General features: G+C 48.1%; 4 protein-coding genes across 4 annotated transcripts; all 4 read right to left on the bottom strand.

Moving 5' to 3' along the window:
* Window positions 1-498: 498 nt before the first annotated feature.
* On the bottom strand, window positions 499-1,355 carry H257_08943 (hypothetical protein; the record flags this gene model as incomplete). The annotated part of the gene is made up of 3 exons (XM_009835031.1): window positions 499-516; window positions 562-630; window positions 1,008-1,355. The coding sequence occupies 3 exons, from the start codon at window positions 1,353-1,355 to the stop codon at window positions 499-501; spliced, it is 435 nt and encodes a 144-aa protein (XP_009833333.1).
* Window positions 1,356-1,621: 266 nt separating this feature from the next.
* Window positions 1,622-2,755, bottom strand: H257_08942 (hypothetical protein). Its single transcript, XM_009835030.1, has one exon. It carries the CDS (start codon window positions 2,735-2,737, stop codon window positions 1,757-1,759), a length of 981 nt encoding a protein of 326 aa, XP_009833332.1. The 5' UTR covers window positions 2,738-2,755; the 3' UTR covers window positions 1,622-1,756.
* A 3,774-nt stretch (window positions 2,756-6,529) lies between these two features.
* On the bottom strand, window positions 6,530-9,409 carry H257_08941 (hypothetical protein). Its single transcript, XM_009835029.1, has one exon. The coding sequence runs from the start codon at window positions 9,351-9,353 to the stop codon at window positions 7,026-7,028; it is 2,328 nt and encodes a 775-aa protein (XP_009833331.1). The 5' UTR covers window positions 9,354-9,409; the 3' UTR covers window positions 6,530-7,025.
* Window positions 9,410-10,382: 973 nt separating this feature from the next.
* Window positions 10,383-12,063, bottom strand: H257_08940 (hypothetical protein; the record flags this gene model as incomplete). The annotated part of the gene is made up of 4 exons (XM_009835028.1): window positions 10,383-10,596; window positions 10,701-10,951; window positions 11,013-11,164; window positions 11,910-12,063. 4 exons carry the CDS (start codon window positions 12,061-12,063, stop codon window positions 10,383-10,385), a joined length of 771 nt encoding a protein of 256 aa, XP_009833330.1.
* Window positions 12,064-14,297: the final 2,234 nt, after the last annotated feature.

Here is a 14,297-nt window from a genome sequence, read left to right as displayed (position 1 = left end):
GGTTGGTATTGGCAGTATTCAAGCCATTCGTCATGCCCCCCGTGGGTCCAGCCCCGCCAAGACCCCCTATGTTGTTGCCAAGTTGGTTAAGTTGTCCCACGTTGCCACCAAATTGACCACCAAACTGGTTGGACTGGTCCATACCCATGGGCCCTTGCATCTGATCACCGCCGAGACCACCTTGCATTCCGTTGAGACCACCACCGTTAAGACCCTGCATTTGAGCTGTGGTGATGGATGCCGCCATTGAAACGACGATGCAAGTGGCAAATTTGAACATGCTTGGCGAATGCAAATCGAATAATAAGTCACCCGACCAAGACTGCAAGTAGCGGTGGTGACACTGACTAGCATCGCCAAAAACTGTCCATCGCCGAAAACGGGTCAGATATTCTTTGGTGGGCTGTCGGATTTGGGGTTAAGGCTGGCTCTTATGCCTTCACGCTTGCTATGAATGGAGTATTGTGGCCTCTGTGGTATTATCACAGCAACTACCATCTAGTCCAGGTGGTCGACCTGATCAAGACTATCTCACCAATAATGTGCTCCAATGAGTTTTACCCGGAACTGGGTCACATGTAGTCGCAGTCGATGCACACCCTGGGGGTGGGTTAGCAGCCAGCCCTTGACCTAGGGTGACACTGGAAATGCGGATGGCTGTGAAAATTGACGTCCTTTTTTCAAAGCTAGGGCTTAACTTACGTGTTGCCAGAACAACAATAGGTCAGCCTCTCATCATGGCCAAGGTATGGCAATACCGAAGCTCCCTTGAGGTCCTTTTGTTCGCAGTTACAAAGCAACGAATAATAAGCCGTCAACATTTTCCTCTACAATCCATACTGTTTTCACAGTAAGGAGGGAAGTTTGAGCGATACAGTCCACAAATTTACCCTCATGCGGCACTAGAAACTGTGCTTAATGTCTTAGAGTGTCTAGGGGCTTGAACTACTCGTCACCAGTCCACATGCCGCTACAATCATAAGCACTACTGTTGCCGCACCAGTTACCGTCGACGCACCACTGCGCACGGTCGTCGTTGCCGGTGTCGCCGTCGTAGCAGCTAGAGTCGTTGTGGCTGGGGCCGTCGCTGTGCCGTTCGTGGCATTGGTTTTGGGGGGAACAGTCGAGACTGTGACGTTGATGTCGAGTTCTTGGTTCCCACCATTGCCCATTCCGTTGGCCATTCCGTTACCCATTCCATTGCCCATTCCGTTGCCGGCGGACATTGCACCTAAGGAAGGACCTCCCCCCATTGCACCGGAGATGTCACTGCCTTGGCCGTTGTTGCCCATCATCATGTTGCCCATGCTGCCGGGTTGGCCCCCCGTCATCATGTTGCCCGGCTGACCTCCCATGGGTGGCGCGGCGGCATTGTTGGCATGTCCAAGGCATGTCGATGCTGATCACTGTAAAACAAGTTGAATAAGATAAAACCGTGCACCTCCACCATTTTATTAAAGCATGGTTTTAGATCTGGATTAGCCAGTACTTCACACAGGACAAAGAATCGATCGACAGATTTGGCGAATCCCAAATTTTGGGTAACTACAGTACTGTAACGTTATGTACTTTGTACAGCCGCATTGTGACGGATTGTCCAATAACTCGACAGTGACTTTGCCTTTGTTCAGACTGAGAGTGGTAAAAAGTAGTGTTTCTGTGTGATCACGTTTCTGTCTGAAAAAAGCAAATAGTGTCCGATCCTATCGCCATATCCTTCAATTGGTCTCAAACACGGCTCAGTAGTAAAAATATCCTAGTCGTGTCGATTTTTGAAATCGACGCCCAGTGCCATCAACTCGTCGTGGCGTGGATCGAGTGCCGCCATCCGCGATCGCGAGTTGTGCACAAATGCACCTAGGTGCAGCCCGCGGAGCATTTGAGGCCATTCGTCCGTCGTGACGAACCGCTTGGGCACGTTCACGTGTCCATGTAACATTTTGTACGTGCGCAAGGCGTGGATGTTCACTTGCCAGTTTTCGTCGTGCACCCCCCACACAAACCCAAGCTCATTCAGCGCGGCCACTCGAGCCTTGGAGTAGGACGCCGCCCGATTCCGAATGTTCTGCACCCACACCCCGAGGCGCATACCATGGCCAGATGCTGGCCACTCGTCCGTGCATGGAACCACGTACGAGTACGGGACATTGGCGTGGCCGTAAATAGCTGTGTACGTCGCCAGCAGGTCGATGCTGTGCTGCCACTCTTGCGCGTGAACACTCCACACAAACCCGAGGCTGTCGAGCGTGGCAATGCGATCCTGGGCCAACTTGTCCTTGTCCTGCCGCAGATTGTCCACCACACGGCCGAGTTTCCAGTTCCAGCTCTCTTTGGGCCAGCGTTCGTCGCCGTGTGGTACCACGAACGTCCGTGGGATGATCACGTGGTTGTGCAGATTCGAGTACGTTCGCAACCCTTGCACTGTCATCTCCCACTTGTGCTGCCGCACGTCCCAAATGAACCCGACTTTGTTCAGCGCTTCCACGACTTCTGGCGCCAGCTTTTGTTTGCGATACGCTTCCCGGAACGTAGAAATGTTGACCCATGACCCGTGCATCGACAGCGGCAAGTCGGGCGACGGAGGGACTTTGAACTGCGCGGGCAAGGTCGTGTACTTGGAGACCTTGTCGTCGAAGGCATCCACGGCCATCTTGACCACCACCTGCTGTAGATGCAGAGGAATCGCCGACGAAGCGAAGCCTCGCCCGAAGCTGCACCGACGGAAGGCGGCTAACATGCTTATGTTCCACTCCACTTTGGGAACTTCTGATTGGATGGATTTTGGGAAAGCCTACGTATTACATACTAGTAGTTTAATACTACTATTATATGACTAGTAACTGTTAATACTGATACTATTAATATTAAAGCTACCCTTAGTTTTTTTATTCGAGGGACATTTTTTGGTGGAGTGCTTCAAACATTTGACATTTTAGTGCACAAAAAGAATTCGTAAGGTGGCTCACCTTGCCAAAAACCTACGAATTCTGTATTATGTAGTACTTGTAGTACTAGTATGGATAACTTGTCGAATATGACAATTTTATCGGACATTAGTCTTATTGGTTAAAAGTTCAATACTTCGTAGGCTTTCATTGGTAGATGACTCTTCATTTTCAATACAAAGACCAAATGTCGTATGTTGGTTTTTATAGAAGCCTTTGATAAAGTCAGGACATGAACCCTGAGGACACGGCGTGGCTCCGGGTGCCACATGTATTGTGCAGAGGCTGCAACATGGATACGCACCCTTCCTCACGGTTCATGTCCTGACAAGGTGAGGAAATGAACCGTGAGGACACGGCGCAGCTCCTGGTGCCACGTGTGTTGCGTGCAGAGGCTGCAAGTGGCCTGGCCACAGTTCTTGCTGTGTACCATGGAGTCGTGGGTACAGAAGTTCTGTCACTCCAGGGACGTTGCAATGGCTTGAATTTCCAACGAGGAATCTAGAAATGGTACAGTTAAAGACGCCATGACGAAGCTACGTGAGTGTCAGTACAGTACAATGGCGTGGTTGACCCCTCGCTTTATTGGGCACACCAACGTCGGCGTGCTGCAGTCTACTGCATTATTCGTGAGTTTACCATCGGCAACACGTCCCAACTGTGGCAATGCTAGCTCGCAAGGTGACTGTACAGTACATCAACGTGATCGCGGTGTCGGGGACGACAGGCTGGCGAGATTCAGTGGTGTCGGCTATGCGACGCATAGCCCCTAGTAGATGTGTTAGATGTGTATAGTTTCATTGATAAGGTCGATAAGTACTTCGTATATGTACTATCCATCATAACTCCTTGTGCGAATTAGTGTGTCATTGAAGTTGTTGCTAATGCAGTTGTTCACAAACTCCTTCGAGCCCCAGTCGAGTGGCCCTACTATCAAAATAACCGCAAGATTCAGCTCATGAATTGAGGTTCAAAGGATATCAATTTAAATAGTAAACACGTGCAGTAAGGATTTTCAAAAGTAGCGTTTTTCGTAGGGCACCAGTCATCGGCACACGTTTTAGACTTGTGTAATGCATTGAATCCTCCACACTCTAGTTCGCGGATGCTGAATTGACTGTTCCAACCTCTAATTTATAAGGGACACTAGTTCTTGAAGAACTACATTTTGACCAATAAAAGGTATTCAGGCATTTTTATTGGCTTACAACAGTGCCGATGACTGGTGTCTTTGCCGATGACTGGTCTCTTTGCCGATGATTGGTGCCCTACGTTATGTCGTAAATTGGCAATTTACGTTATGTTGCTAGTATTAATATATACTACTCCGTCCCAAATTACTCCCACTTTTCAACTTCGACTCATCTCAAAATTTGACTCATTTATCCAATTTCTACGAAATTTGTACCAATGAGAAGCTGGGAATTCGGTGTTTTGCTTACTCATATATTACAGGTTTGTTGGATAGTACCGTACTGGAGTTAGATACTTCACCTTTTTTCGGTTAATTTCAGGACCTCACCATACTTTTTCGCCAAATGAACAAGCAATTCGCGGCGGTTCCACTTCGTTCATTGTACATATATTCGTTATATTTCGCCTACAACCAAGTAGGTTGCAGTATATTTCAAGCGATGTTCCTTATATTTCACTGTGTATGCGCTCAATTCAGCGAGTGGCTCAATATATTTCAAGGTGCAAGCGATATATCAATCTGACTTTCGACGTCTTGCTGTGGCTCTTCATTGTGGACCAAAGATCACAATATGAAGAGCCACATCAAGACGTTGCTGCGCGAGTGCCCTGCTGCGTTTATGGGACCTCGCTCGTCCTGACGGATAAACTCGAAACGAGTTTCGTATGGCTTACCTTGAGCACATCGCCGACGAAGTCATTGCAGGTATGGATCGTCGATGAAAATTTAACTTATACATTTACAGATGTAGACGTGAATCGCATGCACCATTGCTTTTTGCGGCTCGAATACTTCCAAGGCCGCGGAGAACATGGAAGTTGGAGCCTGATCGACCAACAATTGCATTTTACGTCGAAAGTCAGATTGATTTACATTTTTTATTGAAATATATCGATTGCACCTTGAAATATATTGAGCCACTCGCTGAATTGAGCGCATACACAGTGAAATATAAGGAACATCGCTGAAATATACTACAACCTACAGTACTTGGTTGCAGGCGAAATATAACGAATATACAACGAACGAAGTGGAACCGCCGCGATGAACAAGCATCGCGGCGGTTCCACTTCGTTCGTTCATTTCGCGAAAAAGTATGGTGAGGTCCTGAAATTAACCGAAATTAACCGAAAAAAGGTGTTGTTTTATCCGTATATTTTTATGGACATATCAGACACGACACAAAACCGACAAAATTCGGCCCCGTGATTGGATGACCGACAAATGATTGAATTCACAGATTGGTCAGTATTTTTTGCGACAATCCGATTGGACGAGGCGGTTGTCGCAGCAGCAACATATCACTAACATTTAACATGTACGGCTTTTTATTTATTGAAATACTGCCGAGCCGACATTGCACACGAAACGGTGTCGATCAGCATAAGTAAAACGGCACGAACCAGCAGGAGTACTGTACTGTTGTGGTCGGTGGCAGTCAGCTGGCGCCCCACCATGATGCATGGGGACCAATGGTGGGATCCCTTTTGTAGCCCATTCCACACAATAACGTTTGCGACTTTTAAAACGTACGAATGAGGCTAAGAGTAATGGTTGCGCTTAGGTAGGTCCTGATTGAACATTACTGTAGCTACGCCAACACCACCTTACCTCCAGTAGTGATTCCAATTGCCCCTCATTCTACAAACGACACTAACCACGTTCTCCAGCACTGCATATCCACGTACTTTCGCAACGTGAACCACCGTACTTGTTAGCACACAGTGTTTATAAGCATCCCCACTGCTAGCATCTGCACAGTGGGGATGCTTATAACACTAACTGCGACCTCCCTTCAATGTGTGCCCCCTTCCACCACAACACTAAATAATCATGTTTTCAATACTACAACTACTAAGATCACTTATATTGTTGCGAGCGACCTCACAGGTATCACAAAACACGCATCACAGAGTCGATTGAGACGATGAGAAGTAATTACGAGCTCACAAACTTATTCTATGGTGGCAAAGTCGTGCACCATTGAGCTATCAATGTAAATCTAGAAGTGCACATGTACTCCAGCGGTAAGGTTCTTTACAGTGAATGGTCACTCTCGCTACGATGTCCACGGAGTGTTTACTGTACTTCGGTGTCGTTGGTGAGCAAGGAACGAGGTAAGCATGCCTGATGAGTGGGTTGTGTTGCGCAAAGTAACCAAGTAATCCCTCCACGTAATATTGAACGTACTATAATAGTACGTGTACAGTGTACTGTACCTTTAGCCCCCGCCAGCAAACAGAACTCTCTCTGTATGTCGATAGATTCGAAAAAACCAAGATACTTTACTTGATCGTTGTATTGACATGGAAGAGACATCCGCCAATGAAAGGCAATAGGCTTCAGAAAGTTGTCGGATATATTTGTCGCAGAGGCCATTTTATCTATACTACGTGTCAATTTACTGTTACCAAACTGAACTTCCAAATCCATTCAATAGGGGCTGGTCGCGGAATATTAGGGGCTGGTCGCCACGATGGAGGCTAAGATGGCGTTCGGGTTGTGTGTGGTGGATGTTCTGCCGCTCTTGAGCTAACGTTAGCACGGCGTAGGCCTACGTGAACGCTTTGCAGCCAGCCACAGGAGTGCCGACACAGCGCACAGTTGCTTACGGCCGGGGGCCGCCACCACCACCAGGTCATTCGCAAAGTACTAGTAATCAACTCCATTTTCCAACGCCGAGCACTTGTGGACTCGCGCCGGCGTGACCCTCGCGCTGCTCTTCGTCGATCCGCACTCACCCTTCAAGTAGCACGTACTGTCTTGGGTACGTGGTGGTTAGCCTAGACTGACGAATAAATGGATTCTGTAGTGTCGGACGTCGTGGTCTAGATGGTTGGCAAGGTCGAATAATATTATTTCTAATGGGACCAGCATTTCCTCAATTACGCAGCGTTCGAGTCAACAAAGCCAGCTCGAGCCCCCGGGGCTGCCACCGCCGCGCCCTTGACGTTCTTGAGCCAGCAAGTCCCCCACGCAAACGTAAACAACTTGCAGCCGGGAAAGTTCTTGCAGTCGTCGCAGCAGCTTTCGGCGGTCGAGCGTTGGGTGCGCCCAATGTCGTTGCCATAGTAGTCCACATCGTTTTCAATCGACGAGCAGGTCGTGGGGGGTTTGGTCGTGACGATGAGCCCCGCACGACGACCAGTAGCATTGGGTACTTTGGTTCCCGTAGTCGCCTTTAAGTAGCACCAGCCCTGGTACCATACAAACACGGTGCACCCAGCTTTGGCTAGGCAGTCGGCGCAGCAGAGGTCTGCCGAATTGCGTGGCACGGCACCAATGTCTGTGCCGGTGTAGTCGGTGCTGTCTTCGATAGCCGAGCAAGTAGGAGGAGGAGGAGTGGAGGTTGTCTGCAGGACAGCAGCCCGGCGACCGGGCTGGGAGGACTTGGGCCCAGCTACACTCTTGAGCCAACACGTACCTTCAAACCACACGTACAGCTTGCAACTTGGATGGGCTGCGCAGTCGCGGCAGCATTCCGCCGCGGTGGACCGCTTCGAGGACCCAACGTTGTTGCCAAAGTAGTCTGTGTTTTCTTCAATAGCCGAGCAAGTTGGTGGCGGGACAGATGACGAGAGAAACTTGTGGACGTTGAGCCCGGCTTGCCGCCCGATTTGCATTGTAAACCCATATGGGTTGACAGTTCCTTCCCGCATTAAACTGGCATCCCCGACAAAGATGTTGGACGTGCCCAGCACTTTGAACGTTCCGTCAGCGCAGCGCGTGGCGTCGGAGACGTCGTTGGACGGAATGCAGGTCCCGCCGTAGTGATTCGCCCCATCTTTGCCCCTGCGTTGGACAAACGTCGACCCCGCCTGCTCCATGTACATTTGCAGTTTGGACGAGAATTGATCCATGGCTGCGACGTCGTCGGCGTTCGTGTACAAGTTGCTGTCGAGGTTGAAGTGGTACGTGCCATCCTCCTTGAACTCGCACTTGGTGCGGGACCGCGGGTTGTTCAAGTACACTGCCACGCCGAATTCAGTCAAGTCGTTGCTGCCAAAGTTAAAGCCGTGGCAGAATCCCGTGATTTGAAACTGGTTGCCACCCGAGGAGTATTCGTACCCGACGAGCACTGGGTCCGGGCTAGCCCACGGCCCCGTGTGGTTCTGGGTGACATACTGGTCGATCGCGGCCTGGGGGCGGCTCCCGTGGTTGAACACTTTCATGGTGGGATGCTTGAATGTGGTTAGCACTTGGATCGTGTCAAAGAGATGGTTGCCAACGTTGTTGTTGACTACCCAGTTGGTCGAGTTGGTTGTGATCCCTGGAAAGTTGGCGTTCGACGCGAGCAAGTTGAGCTGGGACTGTGGCCCAATTCCGCTTTGAATGAGGACCTTGGGGGTGCTCACGGCGCCGGCAGCAACGATGACACTGCCACGACCGCTCAATGTAGCTGTGACCAACTGGCCGTTGAACGAGTACACGACCCCCGTCGCCTTGCCCTGTGACTGGGCAATGCGCAATGCCAACGCTGAGCTCACAAGCTTAAAGTTGGCGCGGGTGGACGCTGCCCCGTAGAACGTCTTGGCAGGGGAGTCCCGCAGACCGTTTTTGATCGTAAACGGAGGGTGGCCAAACGATTTCGACTTGGCGTTGCGCTGCGCGTTGATGTCCACTTCGCGGTACCCGCCTTGGGACCGTAGCCCGTCGCGAAGGAGGTTGTATGCTTCTTGGAGGTACCACTTGCCGTCGGTGGACGGCAGGTTAGTCGAGCTAAAGCTCGTTTCGATCGCGTCGTAGTTGGCATTGACGGTCGCGGCGTCGTACGGCCATTTCGATTCGTCCACATACGAGTCGGCCGTGTGAAAGTACAACATGCCATTCATGGATGACGAACCCCCCACGACTTTACCAAGGTACAGCGGGCCTGGAGACGTGACCCAGTCGATGCGGTAGCGGCCGTTGTTGTCGCTCGGGAAGGCCACGCTCGAGTACTCGCCAGGAATGTCAAACACTGTCCACCCTTCTGATCGAATGTAGTCGGGGATGTTGTCGCCTCCGGTGGCTTTGAGTGAGCTCACGCCGGCTTCCAGCACCAGCACCGACACAGATGGGTCTCGCGTCAAGTATTCGGCAGCCACGAGACCGCCAGGGCCGCTGCCAATGATGACCACGTCATACACTTCGTTGGCATGTGCCGTGGCGGCCAGTACGGCAGCCACAAGGATACCACCAGCAACATGGCGGTGGAGACATGTCATCATCATGGATGATCAAATAATGAATCACTACCTGAGTTGGGTAGTTTTTTGGTGGATGAGAGTACTGTAATGAATGAATCATTAGAAGCTTGAAAACTCGTTCCAAATTTTAGAGGATGACCTTGTACGCTTTCTAGCTTCAAGTGTCTGAAACAAGGTAATTTGGAATTTCTTGGTTAGGGTGACTACCGGTAGTCAAATGACATACTGGCAGTATACGTTCAGTTTCGTCAAATCTGGGGATGATCGAGTTGAATTCCCCTATTGCGATTGAAGTTCAACAAAAAGGATATCGCAAATTGTAATGTTGGTAAGGCAAGCCCTTACGGGAAAAGTAGACATGAGAAACGGGTTTGCATGCGCGCCTGCGGCATACTACGGTATGTGTCGTTGATCAGCACCACCATGAAATATAAAACGCGAATACAATCATGCAATTCAATCTAATCTCTAATCAATTCAACAACTGGAATATTTTATTAAATTACTCAAATTTAATTACATGATGCAAAGGTAGACGACGAATGCGGAGTACTAACGTCGGAGGGTCAGTGCAACTCTATATGTAGTTGAAATGTATTTGTCACCCCTTGTGCGATTACTCTGGAGGCTGGAGGTGCTGTCACCAACTCACTTAGTTCATGGACCAGGCATTTTTTATTCTAATGTCAAAAACGACCACACGACAACGAGTAACGTTATCAAAGTTCTAACGTTCAAATTTGAACAAAGTACGTCGTCCGAATTGTGAAAGTCACAGATGCGGGTCGATCTACCGTATGTAGGTCCGCGGACTTAAGGCACCGTAGACACCATTTGGAGTATCCAGGCGTACTTACATTGTTAACACAAACACATCATTGGTGATCGTCGTAGAGGAGGCTTGAATCTAGCCTCGTAAAATTATGCATATGCATAAACTACATAAACTAAGCTAATTTATGCATACCACCAGCGTTGGTTTATGCAATTGGCAAAGCTCTTCAATTATCATATGATTGCGCTTTTATTTCATATAGTACTACTTTACAGTCGTTACTGCAAAACAAAGCGATGCTTGGCTTGAAAGATGCCCTCCAACGACAGATGCATCAAGTCCGTCCAGTTCGGATCAATCTCCCATTTTAGGATCGAAAAGTCTGATTGGACCGAGGTAGTGTTGGGAACAATGGTCGCCAGTCCAACGCAGAACGCGCGCAGACGCAGCCATTGATGAGAGGCGACATCCCAGGCGTCATTGAAAGTGGTGCTATTGTCGTGTTCGTCAATAGTGCGGCGCAGGAGGGGTCGTTGTTGTATGCGGCAACCAGCTGGCGATGATTTTCCTCGACCTCGTCGATGTCGACATCAGACCAGAAGCGTAGGATGCGCTCACGATGCAGGTCCAGCACATCACGGAAGAAGTGAGCCGGTCGAAGTCCAACTAGTTGACCAGGTAGAACTGGAGGTGCATCTTGCTCCCGCGGCAGGTTGCTATCGTCGCGCTCTGCACGCACGCCCTGCTGCTCGATCACCAGAGTCTCCGCATAGGCCACGATCTGCTTTAGGGCGGCAGTTTTGTCGGCAACATCCAAGCGCAGCAAGCAGTCCCGGGCCATTGATCCCTGGTCCTCGATCAGGATGATGAGGTGGTCGGTCCGGATACGCAATTGTCTCAAATCGCACGAAGTTGTCGTGCTCTTCAGCGTCAGCGTCGTCGGGATCGATCAGTTCGAGGTCGAACATGGTGCTGATCGTGGCAACAAGCGCCATGATGTGGCTCTCCTGCTGCGCCATCAGCAGCGATCGGTTCTGCAGTAGGGCGAACGCAATGTTGGCTAGATAGAGGCAGGCAGTACAGTACCTGACGCTTTTCCCGACACGAAGAATCCATAAGACATTCGGTGACGTGCACAATTGGGGCTCAGTCCTCGCCAAGGCACCGCCTGCACAAATTAAACACGCGATCTCCGCGACGCTGCGGTACGGCCATTTCGGGCGGATGCTCTGTCATCGCTCGCTACTACTACGTAGTATACGGCTTGGTTGATGTGAAAAAAAAACGGATTCGACTTCGTGACCTTTCGGACCTTTGTGCATTTCCCATGAGCCGAATATACAATCAGAGTCCACCACACCTAGCCCGTTGATGTACTTATTACTCGGGAGTACTACGTAGTACTAGCATATGATAGAAGAATGAAAATGACTGGCCAATAGGATCGTTCTATTCACTTTGTTACCAGTACATTGCTAGCTGCAGGCTGCAGCTAACGTAACGAGTCAATTTATGGCCCCGACACATACATACTTAAAGATAAACAAGTTTTCCTAACTGTAAATTGGTTATCAAAATGTGAGTGCAAATGCTTAGAAAGTAACAAATTTATCTGTGAAGTTCATCGCCTAAACTGATAATTCGATTATGAAGTCAAAGCGGCGCGTCTTTTCTATTGGAATCACTATTCAAAACTCAAGTATCGTCATGGACTCAAAAGTTATGTCCATTCTACTCCGACGCCTCCGAAAAATTTATCTTAAATTGGTTTTTTACGTTAGTAGAATGCGATCTCTTGCTCCTACCGCACGCTTGAGCCTGGGCGATGGTCATACAGTACGACTTGGCCCTCGCCTTGTAGTGGCGCGCCCCGTCTCTGGTGGTTGCTAGGCTCGGGTGCCGTCGCACATGCCCACGACCTTGGTCGTCTAAACGAACGATTGACGACGACAGCTCCATATCAATATTTAGGAACGGATTAAAATGATTTGAACCGAGTGGGTGTGGGGCCATGTCTGGGAGTGAATTGTAACAGCATTACTAGTGTAAAAAGTGGAGACACCATACTAGTTTTGCATCTTGGCAGAAACCAAGTAATCACATGGGCCAAGCTTGTCAACTGCTGGTAATATAGATAGGTCGTTTACAGCAATTTACTCGTTGATCTTCTAACGTTAAAGCGCCTTCCTGGATTTCCTATTCCACGTGGACTACCAGTAGACCACGACGAGAACCCTGTTACTCATGTTTACACTGTTATTCCTAATGTCTGGACAACTGCAAATCGCGGGCAAACGACTTGATTTGGTCAAAGCTTCGGTGACTATGCCCCGACAGTATAATCCTTACTGACGGTAGTTCTACCCATCACTTCCTCATTTTTACTTGGAGCCTTGGGTGTTGGCCCCAGTCGACCGAAATCATGAAGTAGTACCGGTAGTGATGCATATTGGGTAGAGTTTACAAACAAGGACTAGTAAACCTAAGGAAAAATGATAGTGAGTGTACTCGGGATTGCGATGAGCTGCTGACATGAACATTAACGTTAAGCTGATGCTGGCACGAGTTGTTTTGAGTCGCTTGGAACTTGATACTTCTGCAAGTCGATAAAAATGATCGTCTTGACCAATTACCTATATGACAAAGAAACCATAATGCACTCTGATTGGTTTATAATCACAAGTAAGGCCGGCCACCATTCCAATTCCACAAACAAGTCAACTTTCATTTGATTTCGAAAAATGGGTATATTTCCTCGTTGCGGTAAGGTAAAAACATTCTGAAAAGACCTACATGTGGAGAATTCTCAGCTGAATCCACCAATGATAAGATTATCGTCTTTAACGCATGTCTTGACACGCTTACACCCCATTTTGTTGTAAGCAAAAACACTATGATTTTGAGTTCTAATTTAAGTCGTATAATTTACAGTTACAGTAAGCTTGATATTTGTACATGAATTTGCTTAGAATTTGCGCGGTTAGGCTATTCAATCTTCACAGGTAAATACGTGATTTTCACAGGTTACTTGTTTATAGAGTGAGTGAGTCACAGTGATCCAATTTCCAAATCTCAAATTCCAATCAACCATAACTGTCAAGATATCGCCGCTAATAGAAACCCATCCGATCTGATTTGAATGGATCTGGTTAGACCGCACTATCAGCATATCGCTATATATAAATTCTTTGAAATGTAGATGGATGTAGGCTGTTGAATCTGTCATCCAAAACACACATTCAGAGCAAATCCTTGTTTTGGACTCCCATCATTGGTTCAAATCAGCATTCGATGCGAATTGCATGCAACATGGATCTCAGAACCTTGTGCTACGAAGAATATGCTGGCGCAATATCGTCATTCAAACGTCTGTACTTGCGGATTTATCGTCCTTTCTACAAGGACATTCGGAATCTAGAAATGGTATTCGCCATAATTGGATTTCATCTAGTAGTTTGAAATTCTATTAATATAAGACTTCGAAGTAGTATTAATAATTATTTATATGGATTTCAAATATCCGTGATAGTATCATGTGTCATCCAAACGTCATCCCAACGTCATCCACCATTAATATTAGGTCATATCCTAATTAGAATAAATGAGAGTAAATTAGGATAATGCTAGGTCATTGTATACACGCCTCGTCCGGGAGCGGCACGGCCTACGGCCTACCTGCCGCTGCCCGACAAGAAGAAAAGATAGATCATTCGGTGAAGTGAGAAGCTTAGATCCGCGCTCTCGTACGGCCGCGCTTGCGCAGACGGCCTCCCGGGCGCTCGGGGCCAACGTAAGGCTTGGTCACTACTTTAGGTTTCATCCCACAACTTCATCCAATTTCATCCAATGTCATCCAAATTTCATCCACATATATAATCATGCTTTTAATTCAACAATTATATTATATTAACCATAGTATCCAAGGTTGGTATTAATATTCAATGCTGTCCCGTAAGTCTTAAGTACTAGCACATTTTATTTTACTTCATTGAAAGGTTGTATTCGATTTGTCTCTTAACTGTAAAATATGCATTATTGACATCGACATCACAACTATCCGGATAAGTCGACAAGCTGTCAAGCATTTGGTTCTAAGTTTTGATCCAGTAAAACAGCCTGAGAATCTGTCGAATACCATGTTTCCCTCATCTCCCAGTATACTACGGTCTCGGTTTTAGTTGTGCTCGAACCAA

Source organism: Aphanomyces astaci, assembly GCF_000520075.1.
Source record: "Aphanomyces astaci strain APO3 unplaced genomic scaffold supercont1.21, whole genome shotgun sequence".
Lineage (NCBI taxonomy): Eukaryota > Oomycota > Saprolegniomycetes > Saprolegniales > Verrucalvaceae > Aphanomyces > Aphanomyces astaci.
Note: the sequence above shows the minus strand (reverse complement) of the source record. Positions and strands in the feature narration are given on the sequence as shown.